Here is a 25,370-nt window from a genome sequence, read left to right as displayed (position 1 = left end):
AAACTTTTAATTCGTGGTCACACATACAGGGGTAATGTCTTTGCATATGTGAAAGGAAGGGGAGGAATTTCAACATGATTTCTATTGTGCCAAGGCCACAGATGCCCCTTTCTGTGCGTACTTTGCTGCCTGCTGGAAGCTATGCTTTTGATGTTGATGATATCCATAAAGTGAACAGCTTTTCTTCAGCACTGGTGACTTTCATCCAAAAATTAGGTGTTTGCTTGCTTCATTTGATCATAAGTCAAATCCAGCCTTGATAAGTCTGAGCCCCCTCATTTAAGGGACAGAGGATTGTTCCCTCTTTAAATCTGGTTGTTTCCTGAAGTTTATTCTTGCCCTTTGAAGTCACTGGACTAAGTCCTGTGGTCTGAAAGATGTACCGTGAATCCAGTAGATAATAGATGCCCCAAACATTCTTAATGGAAGGGGCAAAGAAGGAAAACAGCTTTCCCTGATACCAGAGTAGATCAGTATGACTGGAAAAATAATAAGTACTACAGCCTGACAAACTTATCCTTCCTCTCTCACCTTCTGTCACTGGCTTCATATTTGCTCACTGCAGCAAGCACTTCGCACTTCACACTTCACAGTGATGGAATCACGGTAAAAATGGAGATGAGCAAGAGATTCACAAGACTCCATTCCACCAGGCATTTTTGTTCTCTACTGCTCTTTCTGCTCTCATAAATTCAATATTTTTTATGAGTCCTGATAACTAAAACCATCCTGGCATTTAACGTGACTATTATAGCAGAAGACACAAATACCGCTCCAAAATTCTATGCTCCCACAGTATGTTCTTTGGATCACTATTTGTAGCTGATAATTTGCAAGGCAAAAGATGCTTTGGGTATTCTCCCCATGGGAACAAAATCAAATGCCGTACTAATTTATTATTTGCATTATGAGCAGACATCCTACTAACCTTTCAAAGAGTTTTAATTATAGTGAGAAATAATATGTAGTAATAATAATTTCAGATTTATTACCCCAAAACTGCAATTACCATTAAAACACATGTACACAATAATAACCGCATGCTTGTTTCATAATTTGCAGTGCAGGCAAAATTTCTGTATCCCTTAGACGAGTATAAAATAATAACCCCACTGAAAAAAATATTTTTATGTCTTTATCTATAAATCTTTTTTTGTCTTCCTTAGTGTTTTCCAGGGTGCCTGACAATACAAATTCGTACCATTTTGTGTATTTTTATTGTGATCTTAATATACTCCGTGGCTCAAGGATGTGTGGTGAGTATTTAAATCAAGTACTTATGACTTAGTTTAGCATTCTGTTTAAAGAACAACCTGGTATAGATCCATTAAACACATACCATATTCTCATCTGATTAATTCCTATTCTTATTATTCATACTCGCAGAGCATGTTTCTTCAAAACTAAACCCCTTTTCTGTAATTTGAACTTTCACTGCCCTGAGTCAGGATGTTGAATTAGGAATGACAAAGCTATGAACAAATTACACAGATAATACCTAGTTAATACCTATATAACTTTTTATATCAGACCTTAGTATCACATAGTCTGCTGATGTCATTTACTTTATGGGAAAACTATTTTTGAATGTTCAACTTGCTTGCTAGTTCAATGGCTAATATTTTGTGAGAGATAAGGCATGGTGTCAAACAACATTTCTTATTTCTGTGTGTCAACTTAAAGAAGATATTTCTGTTTAATAACAGGGGGATATTTTTAGTCCAGGCCGATCAGAAAAGATAATGAGGTCTTAAAATATGGACAGTATTGTGTAATGAGAAGAGGTGCTCACACTGTGTTACTTACATGATCTATTAACATCTAATATCTAGGAAGCTTCTCTTGTATGAAGTGAACTTACTCAATACTTCTGATAATTGAGCTTCTTTTACTGTAGATTAGCAGCTAGCTCTACATGGTGGACTTGAATGTCAAATGGGATTTAAACTTCCACCTAAGTATTTGGCATTTACTTGCCTTGTCAAATTTCTAGCACTCAATTTCAGCATTTTGGCTGCTAATGCTAATGAATTAAACATGTTAGGGTACCCAAAGGAAAGAATCCTCACAAAAATAGCACACTAAACACAATTGGAAATGCTGAGAAGGCAGATGTCTCAAATCATGCCTCTCTGCGGGATTTAGGCAATATGTTCTGACCAATAGGAAGACAGTGATTTCATGAGCAATTCACAGTGCTAACTGAGATGCCAAGCCCCTTATTTTGTATTTTGTCTATTGACTCCTCCCTGGACCTGCCCTGGGAACATCTACCAAGCTGATCCCCATGAACTAAACGGGCAGAGGATCCCTTGTCTGTGATTTCCAATGTCCTGAGAGGTACCAAGTATTACTGATGTTCAGACATTTCTGGGAATTCCTGAACATCAACTGTGTGAATAACACGCAGCCCTAATAGCACTCAGACATATATGTGGTTTTTAATGTGCATATAAGCCCTAAATGCAAAGAGATGTGCAGTGCCTCCAGGCTAGCTAGCATCTCAGCAAGTTCTGTGTGTTTGACTTTGGGATTGAGATGAATATTATGACAGCTGGAACCTTTGTGCATCAACCCCCATAGATCTAAAACTTAGTTTGACCAAAAGAAACAAGCACCATTTTTGCAACTTTAAGACGGTGAAAATGAGAAACAGACATCATAACGCAAAGTTGAACAATGGTGGAAGAAGGTAGATTAGGATTCAGAAGTTCTGGCCTCCAACAAGTCAGTGATCATTCAGTTATGACTTAGAATAGGTCACAAATATCATTTTAACCTTTATTGAAGCAAAAATAGCTTGTAACCATTGAAATGCTTAGGAGAAATGTTTAATCAGTAGAAATTATTAGTTCCTGCAAAATAATGCCTCTAGAATTCTCAGCTAGCAGAGGAGCTAGGTGCAGAGGTTTCACTCTTAGTTGTAGAGCAGATAGCGTTTTCCTGGATGTATTGCACATCATTTATGAAGCCCTCATGCATGCCTATGTTTTCAGACGAGTTTAGTATGAACAGCGTTTTTAGGGATATTGAACAAAATCACATTAAATGGATTTTTCACTTCTCTCATTCTCATCTTATTTCATAATGTTAGCCATTATGAGTTTAACTCACATTTTATCTGTTATGTCTCATCTTTTTAAATGACTAAAACCCCTGTAAAATATATTGTTTAATCACCTTTCAGGTTGTCAGTTATTTTACAGCATGCTATAAAATTTCATTATCAGTGGTTAGGATGAAATAAAAAGGTTTAATAACACACTTCAAAAGAGAAGCTTAAGTACAGGGCAGGGCTTATGTGGCAATGCCTGTTAAAATCAATTTCACGCTATCATCCCACTCTCCCCGTTTATGCTAACTCTTATCCTCTCCCTTCATAAGGGGTGAAGGTTGGAGTGCAATTAAAACTGGAGCTCTAGAGACTTGCACTATTTGCCAGAAATTCCTCCCTTCCTTGGGTAACAGCTCTGAGATGCGTACATGACATTGCCTTTGGAAGGAGCAGGTTAAATTTCCTCAAATTTCCCATACAAAATGCACTACAACATTTTTTTATTTCCCAGTCTAGGGAGGAAATGGAACTGCTTGAATAACTGAAATGGCAGGGATATTTACAGATGAAGCCTTGTATTTGAATCATATGTGATAGCAGAAGACTCTGAAGTGGAGAAAAGATATTGTTCATATTTAGCTTTTCAATCAAAGATTACAATATGTTTTATTTTGTATTTGATTAATTGAAATAGATACAATTTACATGGTCAATAAAACAAACACATTTCTTTCTGTGCAAGAACCTTTCTCATCCACAAAATGTTTACTCAAGTTCCTTAATCTTGCAGGAATATGTTGTCTTGAGACCCTCTGGGTTTTGAGCTCTGAGAAAGAAACTATACAGCTAAGCCCAGATTTTAACTGGTTGGCCTTACTGGCATCTAATGAACAAAGAGTGTATCCCACCTGAAATTGAGTAAAGCATGACAGGAAAAGGAGAGAGATATTAGAGCAGTGAGCTGGGTGGGAACACCACAACCATATTTTCCCAATTAGAAATTAAATACAGTCAGCCCCCGTAGCAGCTGCATTTCTGTTTATTTCATATTTAACTTTCTCCCCTTCTCACCTCCCCTGTCTCTTCTAGGTTGGCTGTATGCCTTGGGTTTGGAATACCAATTCCAGCAGTTCAATAGTTATCATTTCTCCTGGTGGAACAAATAAAACAATGAATGAACTTCCATGTGACACAGCCCACTACGCTTTCCTTTCCTGTGTAGTGGGGACTCTCACCTTGGCAATATTTCTACGTGTATCTTCCTTGCCAAAAATGATTCTCCTGCTTTTTGTTACAATTTTATACATAGTTATTCTGGAACTCAGTGGTTACAGAAAAGCAGTGGGGTAGGTATCTTGTAAAATTAAAGCAATGGTTATTTCTGTATAGGTAGTCACGACATTGACTACTCATCTGTGAATTGTCCTCTAGCATCCAGTGCTGCTTAGGGCTATATACACAGTAGAGCATAAGAAATACTTAAGCCATAATCTCCCCAGCAACTGTAGGAGTTATAATATCCATCAACAGGAGATCAGCTTTTGGGAACTAGCAACTGTTGCCCCATTGTTCTGTAGTTTTATGCTAACATAGCTCAGCTGAACACACTGCAGTGTAATTATAATATGAAATAGACAAACTGTTAAAAATTTCACTTCCATATTTCAGCAGCCTTCAACCAACTCTGATTTTATTTAAGCTTTTGAGTTTTTAAATGTTTTTGTATTTCCTAATTAAAAGCATGTACATATGTTACAATAATGCATAGCATTATAAAATTCTCAAGAAGTTGAATGTTGGTGTGATACAGTGATCAGATTTACTGTCACCACCTCCCTGCCTTTATGAGCCTCTTCAGAAGAGGCTAGTGATTAGGGGGTACCCACATGTTCTAAACTAAAGATCTGATGTCAAAAATATGTGGTGTTAGGTGTTAGAAAACCTGAAATAAACCATTTACTGTCTTTTTATTTTTAAGGGGTGGCTCCTTTTATATGCGTGGCTATGAACCGATACTAGCCATTTTGCTATTTTCTTGTGCTTTGGCACTGCATTCCAGACAGGTGGACTTGAAGCTGCGTCTGGACTACCTCTGGGCTGTGCAGGTAAGTCATAAGACTTTTCTTTCTAGTTTCCATGCACACAAAATGATGCCTGACTTTTTGAATTGGCTTACAAATACTTTCAGAACAACTTTCAGTTGGACTAAGACACTCTCAAAATTTTTCATGTCTGTTAGGGTTTACAAAGCAAAATTATTAAAGCTTTCTTTCCACAGACCTATAAAATTAATTTGCTCTGGAGAACTGGTTATTTTTTGTTTGCAGTCGTTCCATAACAGTACATCATTAATGAAGTAATATATTTATATCTAAGGTGCATTATGAAAGAGAATTTCAAACATGGGACATTGACTGTTAGCAATATGAACTTGAGATAAAGAAATTAAATCCATGGGTTTTTTTCATCTTATAATACAGAAAAGAGGTGAAAATAAGTTGATGTTCAGGTAAACTGAAAAGAAGCAAATAAAACTCATAAAAGGAAATACTTATACCCATACCATGCAATGAAACTATGGAACTCTTTCCCAAAGGAAGATCAGAAATTAATTTAGATACCAAGTGCGTGGACTTCTCTTAAAAAATATATATTTCTTAACTATTATAATCGCAGAAAAACCTGTAGAAATTATTTTAGGCATAAGCAGGGGCATCAGGAAATGTCTACCTCCTGTCATGCCTCCCAGCAGTCTTATTCCCACCTCCAAAGTGTTTCACACTGGCCCTTGAGGGAAAGAGACAGTTGAAGAAGATGTGAGTTTGTTTTGGTGGAATTTTGAAGTTGCCTTTCTGATAAATCTTATACTTTTACACTCTTGTAGTTCACAGAGGTCACATCCTGTTCTCACCTGCATCCTGGTAACTATGCTGTTAAGAGGACTGTATAAATCATTGCAGTGCTTGCTTTTACATGTAAGACCAAGACTGGAACGCATGGGTTAAACGCATCCCTGATTCTACTGTGTTACCTAGAATGGAGAAATTCGTAATGACTTAGCTCTACTATCTTCTACTGTTAAAGGTTTTCAACCTAACAGTTAAGCTCTATTGGAATTTTTTTGTGTCTTGATTTCCAAGACCATGTCCATCTCCTTTATGATTCAAGTTTATCTTGTTCTTTAATTTCTGTGGACTCTGTGCTGTTTAACTGAGTAAACAACGCACGATCAGTTCATTTAATTTTTGTCCTATGACCTGCAGTATTGATAGGTGCTGTGCCTGTCAGCCTCAGAAGTTTTCTTTGGACAAACTGATAATAGTTTTCACTTGCTGTGGTGCCAAATATAGTTTTCAGGTGGGAAAACAAATAATCCCCTGACTTTGAAGCTCAGAGCAGCACATGACTAGCTGTATAGCAGCTATCTTTATATAGGTTGGCATGTGGTGGAGCTATGCGAGTGCCATATGATCCATGAATATGAGACCTTCTGTACGTTATTCCTAGCCATGAAAGAGAGTGGCAAGCAGAAAGATACTATTTTGCTATCCTGTGGTCTTTCAACGGGTCAAGAGTGAGTTCCAGCATCTGAAATGCGTGTCATCATTTCAGCTACTGTGACTTGCATGGTGAATTGTGCATCCCTAAGGAATGTACTTCTTAAAGATTCTTAGTTTTAACTTGGCTTTTAATTAGCAATCAATTCATTTTAAAAATTCAAGTACAGGAAACTAATGGGATGCTTGCCTGCTGAAAGACCATAACTGGACAATAGTAAAGGCAGGAATATAAACTTTTTCTGTTTTCTTGGGGCCAGGTTTTACAGAAATACCTAGTCGTCTACCACTATTGTTAAAACCATTGTGTACTTCAAAGGACAATAAGGGGAGTTAAGACATAAGGATGCCTATCAAATTTCAGTAATGTCCAGCAGCATCTTCAGGTACCATTTCAAAAAGTGCTTTTCATCTGAGAAGATCAAATGCCATTTTCAGATCTTTTCAATTGCAAATCAAGTACTTACGTGGTACCATCCTGTCTGTTAGATTTGCATGATAATAATCAGAAAGGAAAGAGGTGGTTGTAAATGGTATTGAATACAAGGGCTAATTAACATAACATGCAGAAGTATCATCGTGATGGATGTTACAGAAGTGCTTATGGTGCTTACATATTCAAATGGATAAGTAAAAAAAAATAAAATTATCTTTGTACTTATTAGGCTCTTTGGCATAGTAAAAATCTAAGTATACTTAGATATACTATTGGATATAGTGTTGGTTGGATATACTGTTGGATATACTGTTGGTTGGAAATACCTATATGTTGAAACTGCCCTTGAAGAGTTAGCAAACTCCAAGCTACTAACTGTTTAACAATCTTTAAGAGGAGACAAGGGTAAAAACCAACTTCCTGAATGACAGTTTTCTCTAGCAACTGGACTGCATTCTTGGTCATGTTTCTCTACAGCCACTGTAGTACTTACCATTGAACTATGTTGGCTTAACTTGGTTACATTCTTGGTAGCAGAAGTTTTAGAAAGACCATTGACTTAGTGCACAGGGACTATGGAGACTTTCTTCTGTTTTACAGAATGAGCGTGCTGGTTCTTTGTGCAAACACTGAATTGCATGAACCACTGCTAGACCTGGAGACTCACATCTCCCAGTAACCAGCTGCTGCTGTGTGGAAGATGTGACAACGTGGTACAACATGTATTTTTAGGAAGTTTTGCAGTTGTTGGCTTACAACTGGGAGAATTTCAGACTCAAGGGCTATTCTGGAAGTTGTAAGCACTTTGTTTGCATACTTTTAGTAAGCCTCATTGTGAGGCTAATCCTGTAAAAATGTTCTCTGATGAATAAAACCATTTTTGGCATAAGCTGCAATAAAAAGGATTTCATATTTTCATTTTCTTCATCATGAGCAACAAACAGTCTAGTACTAACTAAATTATATTTTAAACACTGAAAGTATGCTGCAATTAATACCATTATTAATAAGAATATATAGATAGATGTTCAGTGGTCTATGCTAAACTCAGAAGAAAACCCATTTTCATAGATTTTGTCTGCCATATCAGGAAAAAAATGTGTTTTGAGGAAAAGCAGATTTCAAACAAGAGAAATTGATTTAGAAAAATGATACAGTTTCAAGACAAGTTAATCTAATTTCCATGCATCTAGGTTATATAACCAGAACAAAGATAATACAGAATGATTTATGTACATCATGTTAAAAAAAAAAAGTTTTTTTTCTGATAAGTTGTTAAAACATTTATATTTGTACTTACTGTTCACGTGTCAATGGTGTTACAGGTTCTTGTTGATTTTGCTAGGTTTTTTTCTGTGCCAAATTTAACCTTTCAAAATATCACAGTATTTCCAGAAAATATCTGTTGGTTTTAGTTTTTTTTTTTAACAGGCAGTGGGAGGAGAATTTCGTTTTCTACATAACATTGTTGAGTAACTCCATGTGCCTCACATGACAATAACTGTGAATAGCAAATATAGGAGCATTTTACTTATTTGTGACTGATAATCACTTTTGCTTATACAAATTATTCAACAAAACTGGGGGGATACACACACACACACAAATAAATACAATCAATACATTTATGAAGAAGCTAAAACTGCCTAAAAAATGGAGTTGCTCACTTACCCAGGATTTGTCAGGAGAGAAAAATAAGAACAATACAATGGTATGACTGATTGTTTAGGGAATACTTTAGTCTTTAGGGTATACTAGAATATCATTCATCTGTCTTTTCTAATCCGTGACACTTGTAAGAAATACGTGTCTTGCAGTCGGCAGGCAAGGCTCGCCAGGTGCGCTTGCATTTCCTCTGAAAAACCTGGCCCTATAGAAGCAGTGTGATGGGTCTCTTGCCTGTGGTTTTAGTGCCACCTTCAGGTACAAAGATGATGTTTCTGCGAGACCAGTGCCCGGCTTCTTGTTAGCTGTGTCTTGAAACAGTGGATTTTCGTGTGATAACTCTTCAATCCGTGACATTGCTACAGCATTTTTATGCTTCTTAAACAGCCGCTTGATAACTTAAGTGATACAACAGTTCAGACCACTTCCTGAACAAAGGATGCGTAACCCGTTACTAGCATTGTAAAAACTGTGGGATGCTGTGTCACTTTGTAAAATGCAATAGCTATTAATTATGTTGGTGTCAAAAGCCACAGTACCAAAGAACATTTTAAATTTTGTCACCAGGTCCGAAGCAAAAACAAAGCCTGCTTTTAAATACTGCAGCTCTGCAACTACAGTTAAGTTCTGCAAAATGACCTAGCTGTCACGAATACCAAACAGGTATAAGCAAAAAGCGGAATGTGAAAAATGATGTTGCTTATGCCTATGTATTTTCTTTCTTGTTTTTTCCCAATAATCTCCCTTTGTTTTTGAGCCAGCAGCTATTGCATCATTATCATGCAGGCAGTTTTCTTTAATTCACCAATAGGAATAGGGGCAAATAGACAAAGGTTTGGATACTGTTTAGCTGTCTGGGTAATATTTCCACCAGGAATGTAAATACCCGTGATCTGTGCTATTTTAATCTTCTTTCCCCAGGCCCAAGCACTCCTTCTCCCTTCTCAGTGTCTGTTCTGCCTGGGAAAGAGTGATGCCTACACATCCTTTTATCTCAGCTGCTCAAAGAGTAGGCAGTAGGAGTTCATGAGTCACAAGGAGGAAAGACAGTTTTCACTGCATTGCCCCGAAGGGCAGAAATCAGGATGCTGGAAAAAAGTCCAGAAAATATCAGTAATTGGTTTACTCCCCCCACCCCCCAGAGCAGTGTGATGGGATAGTTTTAGAGTCCTCACTGCTGAACATGACCAAGTCTTTTTTTACCTCACCTTCACTCTTTATCTTCCCTTGCAAGAGACACAAGGAGGTCTTTCCTCTTTCCCCAGGCAGCTCCTGAGGAGTTGCATATGAGAGCTGTCTTCGGCGGTGTGCGGTGAGAGGATGGTTGGGCATTGGAATAGACTGCCCAGGTTGAGTCACCATCCCTGGATGTGTTTGAGACGTTTAGATGTGGTGTTGGGGGATATGGTGTAGGGGCGAACTTTGTAGAGTAGGGTAGACGGTTGGACTCAATGATCCCAAGGGTCTCTTCCAACCTAGACAATTCTATGATTCTATGAAGGATGCTCAAACTCTATGCAGTAGTAGCAGAGAAGGTACACTTCTGTTCATATTCCTAGCAGATCAGTTTAATAAAGGCAGGATGTTAGACTTTGGTATGTCTGGATGATACAGTCCATGCAGAGACTCCGGCTGGGGTACCAGCAACAATATAGCAGGATTAACCCTGTGCGTGGTCTAAGCTAATAGGTCTAGCTTTTCAACACAACTAAGTAGCTCAGAAGGAATGCTGTGCTAATTCCATGAACGTTCTGCTTCTGGGTCTGGGGCTAGGTCAGGCAGAGCTAAGACATGGCACTGCATTGCCCCATATAGGCATTGCCTGTGCAAATGTCTCCCTGAACCACAGGTAGAGAGTGCGCTCCTCTCTTCCCGTTGGCTAGGAAGTGCTAGACCTGAAATAGGCCAGGGCAGAAAAAGCTAAGAGCTCTTGACCTACATTCCCCTCGCTCTGCTGTTTGCATAATTTGTCTCTACTTAGGGTTTGCTACCGTTAGTATTATTCAAGGGCCATTGCTACCCCATGGTATTATTCAAGGGCCTTCCATGAGCTTAGTGGCTTTCATCTCATTTCTGGCAACTAAACTGTCTCAGAGTCAAAATTGTAGTTAACGGTTTTGCATCCAAAGAGGGGAAGAGACACTTGCTGTGTTGGAAATGTAGCATTCTACTGCGTTTCTTACCAATGGCAACATCTTTGATGCCTTTCCCTGCTCTGAGACTATTTTGCCACCCCTTCAGTCCTGACTTTGGTGGTTTGGTTTGAGCTACTAGCTCTTCACTTGGCAGCTCATTTCTCAGCCTCTTAGTCATGGCTGTGGTCCCATCATTGTGAACATTGTCACACCCATACCTGAACACACAGAGCAGTGTCACTGGCATTTCTCTCCCAGTATTTTCATGACCATATTGAAGTGAGACAGAAAGGAGGAGAAAAGCCACCACATACCTTAAAGTTCTGTCAGAAGGAAACAACCAGAAAACCAATAGGCAAGAGTGTCCTTTCTCATTTATTTTATGTTAATATATTAGAATTGTCTTTTATTTCTGTGTGTCAAAGGCTGGACAGAAGTCCAGCAACATGACCAAGGTCACAAGGGTCTGCTTCAGTGCTTGCTGGCAGTTTTGTCCTTCTGCTGTGGCTTTCTCTGACACCTTTGTTGTGAATCTTACACAATGGTAGGGAACATGACATATTGCTGAAGAATGTTCTCAGACATGTCTTCCGAAATGAATGCTTTGGTCCACGACTGGGCAATGCAGAGGAATCTTATCACCCATTTCCAGATCAGAAATGAACAGCAGCTGCCAGTGATTGAGCAACATCACCATTCATGCAATGCGTCAAACTGATTACTCTGCTTACCTACCCCTGCTTGATTACTTTGACTTGTCCAGAAATCTCTACGCCCTGGCCCACATATGTGTAGTTCTTTATGCTGCTATTCTGCCCCATATTGTATTGGGAGCTTAACTGAAAACCTTAAAAGTTCCTAGGAAGAAAGTAACATACTGAAATATTGATATTGAAAAATTGATGAATGGATAAGGAAGCCCCAAAAGGACTTTTTTTATTCAGAGCTTGAATTCAGTTTGCAAATCTCTTTGCTGTTGTCAGAGAAAAAAATCCCATGTTCCAGTGTGTGTGACATAAAAAAGAATCTGCCAGCTTGGTTTGGATTTTCAGCTGGAAAAAGATTTTTATTTTTACTATTAGAACATTTAAATTCAAACAGTCAGACTAAATGCAAGAGGCCATTACACATGTTTATAGACAACAATAAGTCAGTGACAGAGTTATACCACCAAAATAGAGGAAGGATATTTTAAGAAAACAGAATATGAAGTTTAAACAGCAAAAAAAAGTGTTAAGAAAAAGCTCACAAACAGGAAATAGATACTTGCTGGGAATAAAAATTTCAGGTTTATTTCTTGCAGAGCGTAACTGTTATTTAATGTTTACTGATATTTCACCTCTGGAATACATTCTGATCCTTATTATACAGATTAGAGGAGGAGCTGAGAATTTATTTCAAAGAGAAATGATTCCTGAAGAACTTATATTTATAGAAACATTCTTTCTACTTGTAAAGAAATTTAAGAATACATAAGTAAACTGCAAGGCAAATCAGACTGTGATTTGAATAAAAAGGTTGTTTCCTAAGTTTTGTTATGGAAAGCAAAAATTAGCTTCCTGAAGGAAAAAAAAATCATATGAAAAGAATATTGTAAGGCTACACAAAGGCAAGAGTTGACTGGTTTTCTCCTACTTAGAAATGGATCATGAGAAAAGTATGTAGACTTGCTATCAGGATAGCAAATTCTAGATACAAAAGGGACACGAACAAAGATTAGAGCAGATTCTTCAGTGGATTACAAGATCGTAGGTTCTCAACAATGCCTGAGAATTTGGCCTTCCAGTCTTGTGCTGACTGTAGATAAACAAAATCCTATTGGTATCACAGCAGCAGATTTGTGTTACACTTCTGTGAGCATGATTGAAGAACAAAGAATAAGCTGTGATTTCGATGAGATGAATTATAAGATACTGGTCAAATATTTTCTAATTGAAATTAGAATGTGGGGCCAAAAGTCACTCTAACAACAGGAGCAAATTCCAGAGAATTAATTTTGCGGAAGAGTCTACTAAGGACTATGCTGGATTTTGCAGACATAGGAGCCCCAAACGAGATCCCTAGATATTCAGTATTTTTCCAATAAGGGGTCTGATTTTTAGAATTGTTTCCTAATACGTGACTCCCACTAACTCCTGTGAGTCAAGACACTTGTAATAAGATACCAGTACCTTGAGTTAAGGACCTCAGCTGTGTTAACTCCTAGGCACGCTTTCTGAATGCTGTCATTCATATGAATGATAGAATTTCTGTTGCTGTTGTGCACAGAAATCTTTGTACACAAGAAACGTATTTGCTTTCATGACAATTACCAGAGTAATTAAAACCAACTCTAGAAATGCTAATTATTTTTATATTACTTTTTTTTTTTTTTTAAATTGCATATCATTCTTAAGGATGTTCAATTTTAAAACCTTTTTCTGTGTTGAAGTTACTGTCTTACCAGGTCTGTTTCCATATTCTGCAAAGTAACATAAGTTTGCTTTAAACACTGGTCATTCTCTAGGCTTCTCTTCTTTGAAAGGTGGATCAAATACTGCTGTCACTGTCTCCACCTACCTGGGAAGTGGTCGGCCTCCAAGGCCAATGTGACTTAAGTGGAATTGTTCTAGCTTTTTACTTTGTAAAAATATCCAGGGCCTATTTAAAAGAACAAAGAACTATAGAAGACACCAATACATTTAGCTAATCAAGCCCTGAAAGTAGTCATCAGCCCAGAGACTTTAGCTTGAATTACTAAGAACTTAAAGGGATTTTGCACCGATGTAAAAGTGCGGTATGGGAGAACTGTTCCCACTCTACTTTGCAGGCATTATTTTGCTCAGTTTCATTTCAAAGGATGAATTAATAGAAGTTATTTGATGGCTTCAGCTATTTATTTTTTTTTTTGCTTTTTGGAAAGGTATTTCTTTTCCTCTGTCCCCACAGGCAGAAGAAGAGAGAGATGATATGGAGAGAGTCAAGCTGGATAACAAAAGAATTCTCTTCAACCTGTTGCCAGCACATGTTGCACAGCATTTTCTTATGTCTAATCCAAGAAATATGGTAAGCCAAGATAAAATTTAAATACATAGTGATGTTGTATAGGTGTGACCCTGTATAGCTTGGGTCACCTTTCAACTGTATGTTTTCAAGAAAGGCTTGGACTTATAAAATTTCATTCATGTTAAAAGAAATAGTGTTGTGAAAACTTGTGTTCAAGAATTAGATTGGGATTATTTCTTTCACTGTAGTGTCCTTCTCTGAAGAATTTTAATAAAAAGGAGGAAAAGGGAATGTTGTGTCATTCAACGTCCATGCAGCCAAGTGTCTGCATGCAAATCGCTATTTTTTTTTCAATCAATTTAGAATATTAGGACTTATCACAGTATTTCATGAGCTCATTTTGATTCTGAATGGTGAAGTATATGAACTCTCAGACACTTCCACATGAACCACTCTAGTTCTGGAAATATGCTGCCATTACCAAACCCATTCATTTAAAGTTAAAAACAGAGAATTGTACGCACCCGAGGAAGACACAGTAGCTTTTAACATCGAAGGCTGTAGTTATTAAATAAAGTAGTTCAGGAAGCCCTTACCAGAGTCCTTCCGGTGCAGTTGCAATACCTGCAACCACTGGAGTAGCTGCAATGGCCATGATACTGCTCTTGAGAGTTTGGATCAATGTGTTTGAACCACAGAAGAGTGGTATTACTTTCCATGACCCCTACAAATTCTTAATCAGAAACCTTACCCTACAGAAGAGTGTTATATTGTTAATGTTGAATACGGGACTCCGCAACTCAGGGAAAGACATGAAGGAGTGAGGCTGGTTTTGTGCTGCAGGGTAAAATTGTTCCATCTCCTATTTTAGTTATAAAACAAAATTGATAAAATGCAATTATTTCTCATACAGTAACATTTCTACAGCTGTTAGGACTTTCTACAAAATTTTTACTTACTGCTTCCATGTCTAACAGAGAAAAAGACTAAGTTGCTTTAAATGGGTTTAATAGCTTAGGTGTAAATTTTCTTTTGTGTTTTTGAGTGGAGAGATCTTTCAACTTTTTTTTTAATAAGGCTGGCTTTCTCTCTACCAAAAATGATGGCTTTTGTTCTAGCTATTGCTTAGCAGTAGAATAGATATCATAATAATATTGCCTGGTTTAGATTAATCTTCTAAAATAAAAATTGTATTTGCTTATGAACTGCAGGACCTTTATTACCAGTCATATTCGCAAGTGGGAGTGATGTTTGCTTCCATCCCAAATTTCAATGATTTCTACATCGAATTGGATGGCAATAATATGGGAGTGGAATGTTTACGCCTGTTAAATGAAATTATTGCTGATTTCGATGAGGTAAGATCTAAACACTTTGTCTTTTGACCATATCAGTTCTACCAAATTAATATCAACAGAGATTATGTGTAGCAACTCAGCATATCTTGGACTGCCTAATAAATCAGTACTGTAAACTTCCTCTTTAATTGTAGTCGGTGTCCACTGGGCTTCTCCAAAATGCCCTGTTTGTACTTTTGGTCACAAGAGTCTGACCTCAAATTCCTCTATTATAGGAAGAGTATTAAAATGCGAGTAAACAGTAGTTTTTTCAATTACCTCAAAGTGGGCAAACCTCAACTTACCCAAAATAATATGGTTTAAGCAACTTGCACATATCTGATAACTATGGTTGCTTGTCTAAAATATTATGTAATATTTAACAGTTTTATGTTTTAAACAAAGCTTATGGACAAAGAATATTATAAGGACATAGAAAAGATCAAGACAATTGGAAGTACATATATGGCAGCTGTGGGACTTGTACCTACTTCGGGAACTAAGGTAAGAAGATTTTACATGATGGTCATTTGTGGAGGAACCATTCTCCTTCAATTTCCAGAGGAACATCAGAAACACAACAAACTCTATGTGATTACAGAAAACTTGTATTACTTCTTTACAACAATTTAAATCTGAAATACAAAGAACAACTATAGCTGGATAGAAAAATTGCTATCCTAGCAGTTGCTCATGTGGCTTCATTTGGGATTTCATTGGCTCTGGATTCTCTGCAAATTGGCGTTAAAAAAAAAAAGCCTCTAAATCAGAGTGATAGTGTTTTAAACCCTGTATCTTAGACAACCTTGTAAGATGAAGGGAAGGGGGGACTCTAGGTGTGTTGAATTGCTGCAAAACTAACACAAGAATATTAAAATATTTTTTGTTTTTGTTTTTTTATATTGAAATCTCAGTGCAACCTACAATCAAAACAAACAGCCTCTCCCAACCTCCGTCATGGACAGGAACTTAGTGCTAGGTACATTGCTGCCAGGCATTTTACACTGGTCCCTCCAAATCAGCTCTTTGTCTCTACTGCTAGGATTCTTTTTACCACTTTAATTAGTCAGCAATAAAAAAAAAGACAGAGTCATTTCAGACCCACTAGTTCTGGGGCACAGTTCTTCTTCTGTATCATCTTTACTACTCTTGAGTATGTTTCTCACCTTATGTTTGTGTCTTAGGGTAGAGATTTCCTACATTTGCATTCAGCATCTGGAAAAGCAGAGAACCCTGTGGACAATATACTGAATATGTTGCATACAAAGTATCATGCACATTAACAATTATATTAATAAAATTAATTTATTAAAAAATAATGAAATTAATAATTTGGGAAACAAAATTAAAATTAAAGTAATCCATGCACCTAGCCTGCCCAGAATTTCTAGACACCTCTCCTCTGTTCTGATATGCATGTACGTGTGTTACAGAGGTACACTCATGCATATGGTTTAGCATTGCAAAATAACACCGACTTAGAAGGCAAAAGCAAAAAAGTCCAGAAGATGGCCTGTGAACTTTCTAGCAACATTTATCCTTGTTAAGTAAATAAAAAACAAGGCCACGTTGAAATCAACTGTTAGAATCATGTTGGAGTATATCACATGCAACTAATTTTCAGATCTGCAGGGTATTTACAACTGATGCTTTCCTTTGTATCATTCCTAGAAATCTACACATTATAAAAAGGTACTTTTAAAACTCTGTTTATGCTGAAATGTTTGACTCCTGGGTCCTGAGACAGGCAAAAAAATTGATCCTTTGAATTTTGTTCGGTGTGATCTCAGGCAAACAGGCAACAGCATACTTGTGTGTCTGCTATAAATGCTCTTTGAACTATAATCCCGAAAACAAGTGTGTTATTGGGTAACTTTGGCAGCATATGTTCCAAAACCTAAACATGTTTATCTCTTGTATTTTATAGTTGCTAACTGAAGGGTCAGCTGAGTTAGCCCATTACTGAAGATACCACGCTGAGCTTATGATAGTAATGCACTTTAAATCACTGCAGAAGGTCTTGTACAGGACTCTGCCTTTCTCTGAAATCTTGGGGCAAATTTTGATCTATTCTGTACAGGTAGAATTTATTTAAAATTCAGAAAACCTAAAGATCTTGTATAAAACAGACAATATTTTTTAATTTAACTTGGGGTTTCAGCTCTTCTGTGATCTCTTCCCACTGCTCATGTGATGCAAACCAGTAGAAATTATTCACATCCTCTTGGCAGTTTCCCACTAGGTCTTTAGCATGCACTCATGTATTAGAAGTCTGATGATCCTGGGTAGCCCGTCATGCACAGACGATCACTGCCAGCCATCACACGGTCCCTAGACTGTCCTACGGAGTTAGATGTGTCCATGAGGAGCCATAAGAGACCCAAGTGCTTCTGGTCTCCCCTCTGCCAGGGTTGTCTCAGCTTCATCAGAAAATGTGGTACAACTTTATGATTGTGAGCCACCAATTTCATGCTAGGATTTGGACATGAGCAGAAAGGAGTGGATGGAGTTAACTGCCCTCTTAATGGAGGATATTTGCACACATAAGAACCCAGTACCCTGATGAAGTTAAATATTTAAATCCCATATTTTACAGGACTGTTGTTTCTGCAGCTTGACTTCAGCAGGTGACTACAGTAAATGCACATTGCCTCTGTCAGAGGGGTTTTGCCTTGCTGTGATGCTCTGTGCAGTATTTCCAGTAACTATTTCTCTGATGTTTAAATAAATATATACTTGCCAGTTACACCATCAGGGCAGCACACAAACCAAGCTCTTTGTAGATCTTTTGCACAATATAAGTTTATTGGGTGTGTGTGCAGTCCTTTGAAATTACGTCTGTGATTTCACTAGGGTCCTGACTTCACCTGAGTCCTAACTTTGTCGTGTTCTTCAGTGCAGGTTCAAGAGAGTTTGCCAATAATCCTTTTGAGAGGCATCTGTCACCTGCAGTGCTTCCAGTATTTGTCACCAGTCCTCTCTCCTGCAACCCTGAGGGGCATTGCAGGAAATCAAAGCATTCATTGGGCAGCAAAGAAATGGAAGGATAAGGAATGTAAAGAAGATTAGATGATTAAATAAAACTATACACTGCTCCTTCCCTCCTCTAGAGATTCAGTATTCTTCTTCTCTGTTGGAAGTGTAGCCAATATTAATTCTTGTTCTTCCTTTGTCTTGGTGAGGATGGAAAAGAGTAGAGCTAGTTGACGTTGCAAGAAGCAGAATGCCAGACACCCAGGCAGGTAAATAAAAATATCCTTCCTAAAACTTGGGACAGGCCCAAGGATGACTTTCATAATATTTTGTTAGCACTTTGCTCTAATTTTTGTAAATTTCCCAGCCACACGAAGGAACCCTTTCAAAGTGAGCCGAATAAAACAAATAGCAACCTGTTTCTCAGGTTTCTCAGCCACTGTCAAGTACTCCATTTATACAATCTTACTATCATGACAAAAACCCAGCGAGCTTTCATCTCATGCCAGCTGCCACAGCCCTGTTGTGCAACACCCTACTGAAGCTAGACTGCCACTGACCTTGCATTTCTTTCACCATATCCTACCTTTAGCCCACTTTCACTTTGCAAATCTGTTCAAGAATTCATATTTATTATTCAAATAAGAGCACAACATAACAGCAACCATACTGAGTCAGGTCAAAGGTCTATGCTAGTAACCTGCCTTTAACTAGCCAAAGGTAGATCCTGGGGGAAGGGTATGAGTTACAGGACAAACATGCAAACCTCTCTCTTCCACTTTCTAATGATATGCTGCTTAAGAAATTCTAGAGCTACAGGTAATATCTTTGTACTACTTTGTAGCAAATATTTCTTCCCTGAGTTTAAGTAATTATGTTTGAATCTAGATAACCTTTGGAATCCACAATATCCTCTGAAAATGAGTTCCACAGTTTAATTAGACTGAAGTTGTAAAAATTATTTTCTTATGTTTTGTGTTTTTTTTTTTTTACAAGTTGAGACTTCAGCATTTCATTTGCTCCCTTCTGGTTCTTTTGCTTTAGTTCATTTAGATACATTAAACTCCCTTCAGCTTGCCTGGAAAGGAAAGAAAATAGGGGTGCCCTGCATCTCACAGTATTAAACCTAACAGGAATTTTGTCAATGGGAACAGCATGCACCCCATGGAGCTGGGAGCTAGCAAAAGCCCCAAAGGGAGAAGAGGGCAGAAACTACAGTTATTAATAATCATCAGGCAAAGCAGTTTTGTAAGAAAGCAGGTTATATTCCCTGCCATGCTCACAACAAACATCTGCAGCTCTCTAGCAACAGAACCACTTTACCACGGGAACTTTGCTTTCCATTCTTCCCAGAAATCAAAAAGAGAAAAGAAAAAAAATAATCAGTGCTTGAGAAAAGAATGCATGTGCTGTAGCCACCATCAAAAGTTTCTTTTCATAAACAGCAAAACGGGTTAGATTCTTTCCCTAAGCCATCCAGTCTGAGCTTTTCATTGTTTTTCACTTTGGTATTTCACCTGCCTCTCAGAACCATACAAATCTAATGTGCAATACTATTTTGTTTCTAGGCTAAAAAATCGATTTATTCTCATCTGAGTACACTGGCAGATTTTGCAATAGAGATGTTTGACGTTCTTGATGAAATCAACTATCAGTCTTACAACGACTTTGTCCTACGAGTTGGTAAGTCACGTTTCTACAATTATCACACAAGCAGAACATTGTTGTTTGTTGGCTTTCCCTCTGCTGTCTGCAAAGGATAACTTGTCCTGCACTCATGATAAAAACTGAAAAAAAACCTTTAGCAGGAGAGTCACATCCATGTAGAAGGTCAGCAGGTTGGATGGTATTAAGGAATTATAATTGTGTCCAATTCCACTGTGTTTACTTAATCTACGTGCCCCTAAAAGGAAAATGCTCCAATAATTTTATACAATATTATTAGTGTACCCAGTCTTGTGGCTTACACTGCTTTGCATTGCTAAACTGCTGAAAACTGGATCTGACTGTACTTAACTATTAATTTAAGTTTCATCTGCAAAAGCTTTTTTGGCGTTAAAAGTGTGATGTGAGTTTTTGTCCACAGATGCCAAATCACCTCAACCAGTCCTGTTTTCTCCAACAGAACAAATTATAGACTCGTAGAATGGTTAGAGTTGGAAGGGACCTTGAAGATTGTCTTGTTCTAACCCCCCTGCCATGGGCAGGGACACCTTCCACTAGACCAGGCTGCTCAAAGCCCCATCCAGCCTGGCCTTGAACACTTCCAGGGATGGGGCATCCACAACTTCCCCGGGAAACCTGTTCCAGTGTCTCACCACCATCAGAGTAAAGAATTTTTTCCTAATATCTAATCTAAATCTACCCTCTTTCAGTTTAAAATCATTAGCCCTCGTCCAATCACTACACTCACTGACAATGGGTGGTGCAGCTAGAGCACTTACCATTGAAGACCAAGGCAAAAAAGTTGTTGAGTTCCTCAACTTTCTCCATATCCTGGGTGACTATGTCTCCCGTTTCTTTCCAGAGAGGGCCCACATTTTCCCTAGTCTTCCTTTTATCACTGACATACCTGTAGAAGCTCTTCTTGTTGCCCTTGACATACCTTGCCAGATTTAATTCTATCTGGGCTTTAGCTTTCCTAACCTGATCCCTGGCTGCTCAAACAATTTCTCTGTATTCCTCCCAGGCTACCTGTCCTTGCTTCCACCCTCTGTAGGCTTCCTTTTTCTATATAAGTTTGTCCAGGAGCTTCTTGTTCATCCATGCAGACCTCCTGGCTTTTTCGCCTGAATTCCTCTTTGTTGGGATGCATCACTCCTGAGCTTGGCAGAGGTGATCCTTGAATATTAACCGGCTTTCCCGGGCCAATCTTCTCTCCAGGGCTTTATCCCATGGTACTTTACCAAGCAGATCTTTGAAGAGGCCAAAGTCCACTCTCCTGAAGTCCAGGGTAGTGAGCTTATTGTGTGCCTTCCTCACCACCCTAAGGATCTTGAACTCTACCATCTCATAGTCACTGCAGCCAAGGCTCCCCACCAACCCCTCCTTGTTCATGACAATAAGGTCCAACATGGCACGTTTTCTTGTTGGCTTTTCTATCTCTTGGAGCAGGAAGTTATCATCAAAGCATTCCAAGAACCTCCTGGATTGCTTACGCCCTGTTGTGTTGTCCCTCAAACAGATATTGGGGTCATTGAAGTCCTCCATGAGGACCAGGGCTTGTGAACATGAGACTGCTTCTATCTGTCTATAGAGGGCCTCATCTGCTTGGTCTTCCTGGTCAGGTGGCCTGTAGCAGACCCCCACTGTAACATTAACTGTCCCAGCATTCCCTTTAATCCTGACCCATAAGCTCTCGGTCATCTCCTCATCCATCGCCAGGCAGAGCTTCATGCACTCCAACTGTTCATTGACATAGAGGGCAACATCCCCACCTCATCTCCCCTGCCTGTCCTTTCTGAAGAGCTTGTAGCCTTCCATTCCAACACTCAGTCACAGAAGCCATCCCACCATGTCTCCATGATGTCAATAAGATCATAGACCTGGCAGGCTTGTGCACATGTCTGACTCCTCCTGTTTATTCCGCTTGTTATATGCATTTGCATTTAACTTGGGCCTCTGGTGAAGCTGACTAGCTGGCTGGAGTAGCTGAAATTTCTTTGTGCTGCGCTCCAGGTGCTCTCCTGTTGACCTGCAACCACCCTTCTCCAGGTTCTAGGCATCTATTGCTGGCATTGGCATCATACTGTTAGGAGTGGGATGGATTAAGGTTCCTCTCCAGAAATCCTGAAATCCTCTGGTCTTCACAACACAAACCTTTCCATGCAATCCTTTACATGTTATGACATGTCTTACCTCTCAGAGTCCATTCTCCCAGCCTTCTTAGAATGCAAGTTCCCTTCTTCCCTTCCTTCCCTGCATCCTGCTCCACTCCAATGGTACTTCCGCTGCTGTTCTTATTTCATTGCATATTCTAACACAGACAGTTGTGTCCAGTTTCTTTCTCCATATATTTTCATGGCTGAATTGTGATAATGTGCTGGACAACCAGAAAAGTGAGGTTGACAGGAGCAGAAGATTGAGAAAGACCAAAGACATCAAAGGTAGCAATAGGAGATTTATACATCTTTGCCCTCCTGTACATCCTAATAATTATAAACCCCAAATTCTCTTTGAAATCTGTTATGACTGGTCTTTCCAGATTCACAAAGGGGCAGAAGACAAATATCTAACCCCCATTCTACTGCATAAGTTGCCTGGGAAAGCTCTTGCATAGAACCTCATGCAGGGTTTAGCGTCTGCAGCTCTTCAGGGCACTCAGAAGAAGGAACATCCACTTTTATCTTCCAAAAAAGGGGTCCAAATCAGTCAGAAATGTAGAATCAAGCCCTGTGGTTTCCCCAAAAAGGTGCTTGAGGTGTTTTCACATACTCTTGTCTTCTTCCAGTGTCTTCCTGATCTGTGTTGTCTGGTACTGACAACCAATGTGACACGCTTCTCTTACCCCATTCCTTATGTCTTCCAGGCCACTATTTCTGTTCCACTTGGAAAACCTCCATTGGAAGGCTTTATATGAGTAACCACAGTGGAAGTCATAGAAAACAATTAAAAATCTTTATCAGTTTGTCCTGAATTGTTCAATAGCTAAACTCTGTACTACCACTGCTTTTCTTATTTTCTTAAAACAAACACAAAAAGAAAATCCACAGATGTGCCAATTTTTTTTGTTGTCTATCATATTGCATTTCCAATAAGATCTCTCTGTGTATGTCTTTATTCTGTTTCTAAACCTCTTACAAATACAGAAGTCTAATTGGCATTAATTTAACATATATTATGTCCTATGACCAGAAGAATCCTAAGGCACTTATGTTAAATCTGTTTTGCAGGATTCATGTTTCCCGTGGATAATACGCTTTAGTGTTTGAACCCAAATTCATTGTTTTGATTTAGGTATTAATGTTGGGCCAGTGGTGGCTGGAGTCATTGGAGCCAGAAGACCACAGTATGATATCTGGGGGAACACTGTAAATGTCGCCAGCCGCATGGATAGTACTGGAGTGCAGGGGAAAATTCAGGTGAGTGCATGCTGAGACAATCTGGCAAACTTTACATACCTCCTGTTTTGTATGTGGTTGCATTTTCAAGACTGCTTAGAAAACACAGCTTCACTTGATCTTGTGGTTCTTTTGAAAAGGGCAACATTCTCCAGATGATTCAAGCATCAGAGGTATAGTTGTTTTCCATTATATACGCTTCACTACTACTAGGCAACGAAATCCTCAAATAAATCATTTCCCATCAGAAGAAACTGAGTTCTCTGCTGTATTGCACACAGTTGGAGGCAAGCCTGGGAGTGCTGACACTGCATGGGCTATTCCTTGTGCTGTAGGAATTTTGCCTGAATAAGGACTACAAGGAAAGGATCTATGTCCATTTGCATCCTGCTGCATTTTATGTAGCTTTAAAAATTCCTTGGATGCTTTGGATTGGAGAGGCTACACAGAGAGAGAACATTGTTGTTCTACTAGAGCTTGGCTAGAAGCTATGCTGCACCTCTCAAAATCTCAATGAACTCTTGCAGTCCTTTATCCAAAATACCTGTCTAGTCTCCAGGGATCAAAAGTTCTTCTGGAGTAAATTAACGTCACTGGAACTGATCCAGCTTACCACAGTGGACAATTTGGTTACACATTTCTCTTGGACAGAGCTTTATCAGGCTGTGTCAGCTCAAGACCAGTTGTTCTGCTTCACTGATTCCAGTTTGGTCAGTGATTTTTAATTCTTTAAGAAAATTCTAAGCGAGCCCTAGAGCAGCAGTAGATGCTAATTCATTCTGCTGATACATATTTCATGACAGAGAAGTAAAACGAGGAGGGGTGGGCAGTTCTAGGATTAACCTTATATGAACAGGAAAACTAATAGTTCTCTTTTTTTCTGTCTTCAGGTGACAGAAGAAGTTCAGCGGATATTAAAAAGGTGCAGTTATGAATTTGTGTGCAGGGGTAAAGTCAGTGTAAAGGGAAAAGGTGAAATGTTGACCTATTTCCTGGAAGGAAAGGCCGATGGAAATAATTCACAGACACGGTCTTTAAACTTAGAGCGGAAAATGTACCCTTACGGGAGAGCAAACATTCAAACAAAACTGGGCACCAGCTGTCCGTCAGTGTCCTCAGTTGCTAGCTTTACTGTAAAACCTGGGCTTGGAGCAGGTCAAACGTCTGCCAGTCACACAAATCAAACACTGCATTATCTTCCTTCTGTGCCAGCTGTGAAGGAGGCGTAGAGCAAAGGAGATTTGGTTATGCCATTTGGAGTGAACTTGGAGAGCAATGGTTTCCTGAATTTTTACCAAGAGATCAGAGGTCATAGGCCATGGCATTAACCAAGGACCACTACAACCCAACCAAAGAGAACTTGGGGACTGTGTAACGAACTCTTGGGATGGAACATATAAGGGCTAGCAATTCTGTTAGGAAAAGTCAGAACCTGATTTTGTGGAAATGAGGAATATTTTCTTGGCATTTTTAAAGGGTAAATGAAAAAAAATGAGATAAACGTGCAAGCAATTATTTATGTGTGTGTGTGTATATATATGTTTTAATCTATATATGCACATATACAAACAGTCCTGTGTAGACTTAATAGAGATTTATAGAGATAAACATAAAAATATGTATTTAGTTACACATCCACCTGCAATGACATAGCAAAGAGATTTCTCTTTCTGTGATAGCCAGCATTTTTGGGTCTGGGATTAGCAAAGCTGCATTTAACCGTGGAGTGTGGGGCAGCTGGAGACTCTCCAGGGCTACAGCAAGAGTTAGAGGAACTGTGCTCCCCATGCATGAGTTAAAGCAATGAGAACAGTGTTCATTGTGCTGTCAATGTCATATTAATGAAGGCTGGATTCAGGTAATTGCTAAACCCTATGTATTTTTTAAAATTATCCTTGCATGCTCCAAAAACTTCAAAAAAAATCCAATTCAAACCATTACACTAGGATATGAAGTAGATAAACTACAGAGTTTAAAGGTTTGGCAGAAGAGCAATATATATTCTTTCCATTAAAAAAAAAGGATGATAGAGTTTAGAAGTTGCTGCCTCTTCACAGGTTATTTGACTCTGTAAAAGACAGAGGAGCCACCCTGCAAGCACAGCAATATGCTTATGCAATATAGAAACACTCCTTTATGTACAGTGCTGATTTTATTGAAGAGCAGA

At 38.7% G+C, this 25,370-nt stretch overlaps 1 protein-coding gene across 1 annotated transcript in view; it reads left to right on the top strand.

Moving 5' to 3' along the window:
- Positions 1-24,432, top strand: part of ADCY1 (adenylate cyclase 1) — a gene marked incomplete at both ends in the record, with an annotated part of 153,946 nt that extends 129,514 nt beyond the window's left edge. Inside the window, 9 exons of the mRNA XM_082479370.1 lie at positions 1,167-1,256; positions 4,145-4,401; positions 5,034-5,160; positions 13,777-13,893; positions 15,045-15,191; positions 15,576-15,674; positions 19,712-19,826; positions 23,100-23,224; positions 24,094-24,432. Coding sequence (XP_082335496.1) covers positions 1,167-1,256; positions 4,145-4,401; positions 5,034-5,160; positions 13,777-13,893; positions 15,045-15,191; positions 15,576-15,674; positions 19,712-19,826; positions 23,100-23,224; positions 24,094-24,432 — 1,416 coding nt within the window. The remainder of the gene's footprint in view (positions 1-1,166; positions 1,257-4,144; positions 4,402-5,033; positions 5,161-13,776; positions 13,894-15,044; positions 15,192-15,575; positions 15,675-19,711; positions 19,827-23,099; positions 23,225-24,093) is intronic.
- Positions 24,433-25,370: the final 938 nt, after the last annotated feature.

This window comes from Vanellus vanellus (genome assembly GCF_965231255.1).
Source record: "Vanellus vanellus genome assembly, chromosome: 2".
NCBI classification, from domain to species: domain Eukaryota; kingdom Metazoa; phylum Chordata; class Aves; order Charadriiformes; family Charadriidae; genus Vanellus; species Vanellus vanellus.
Note: the sequence above shows the minus strand (reverse complement) of the source record. Positions and strands in the feature narration are given on the sequence as shown.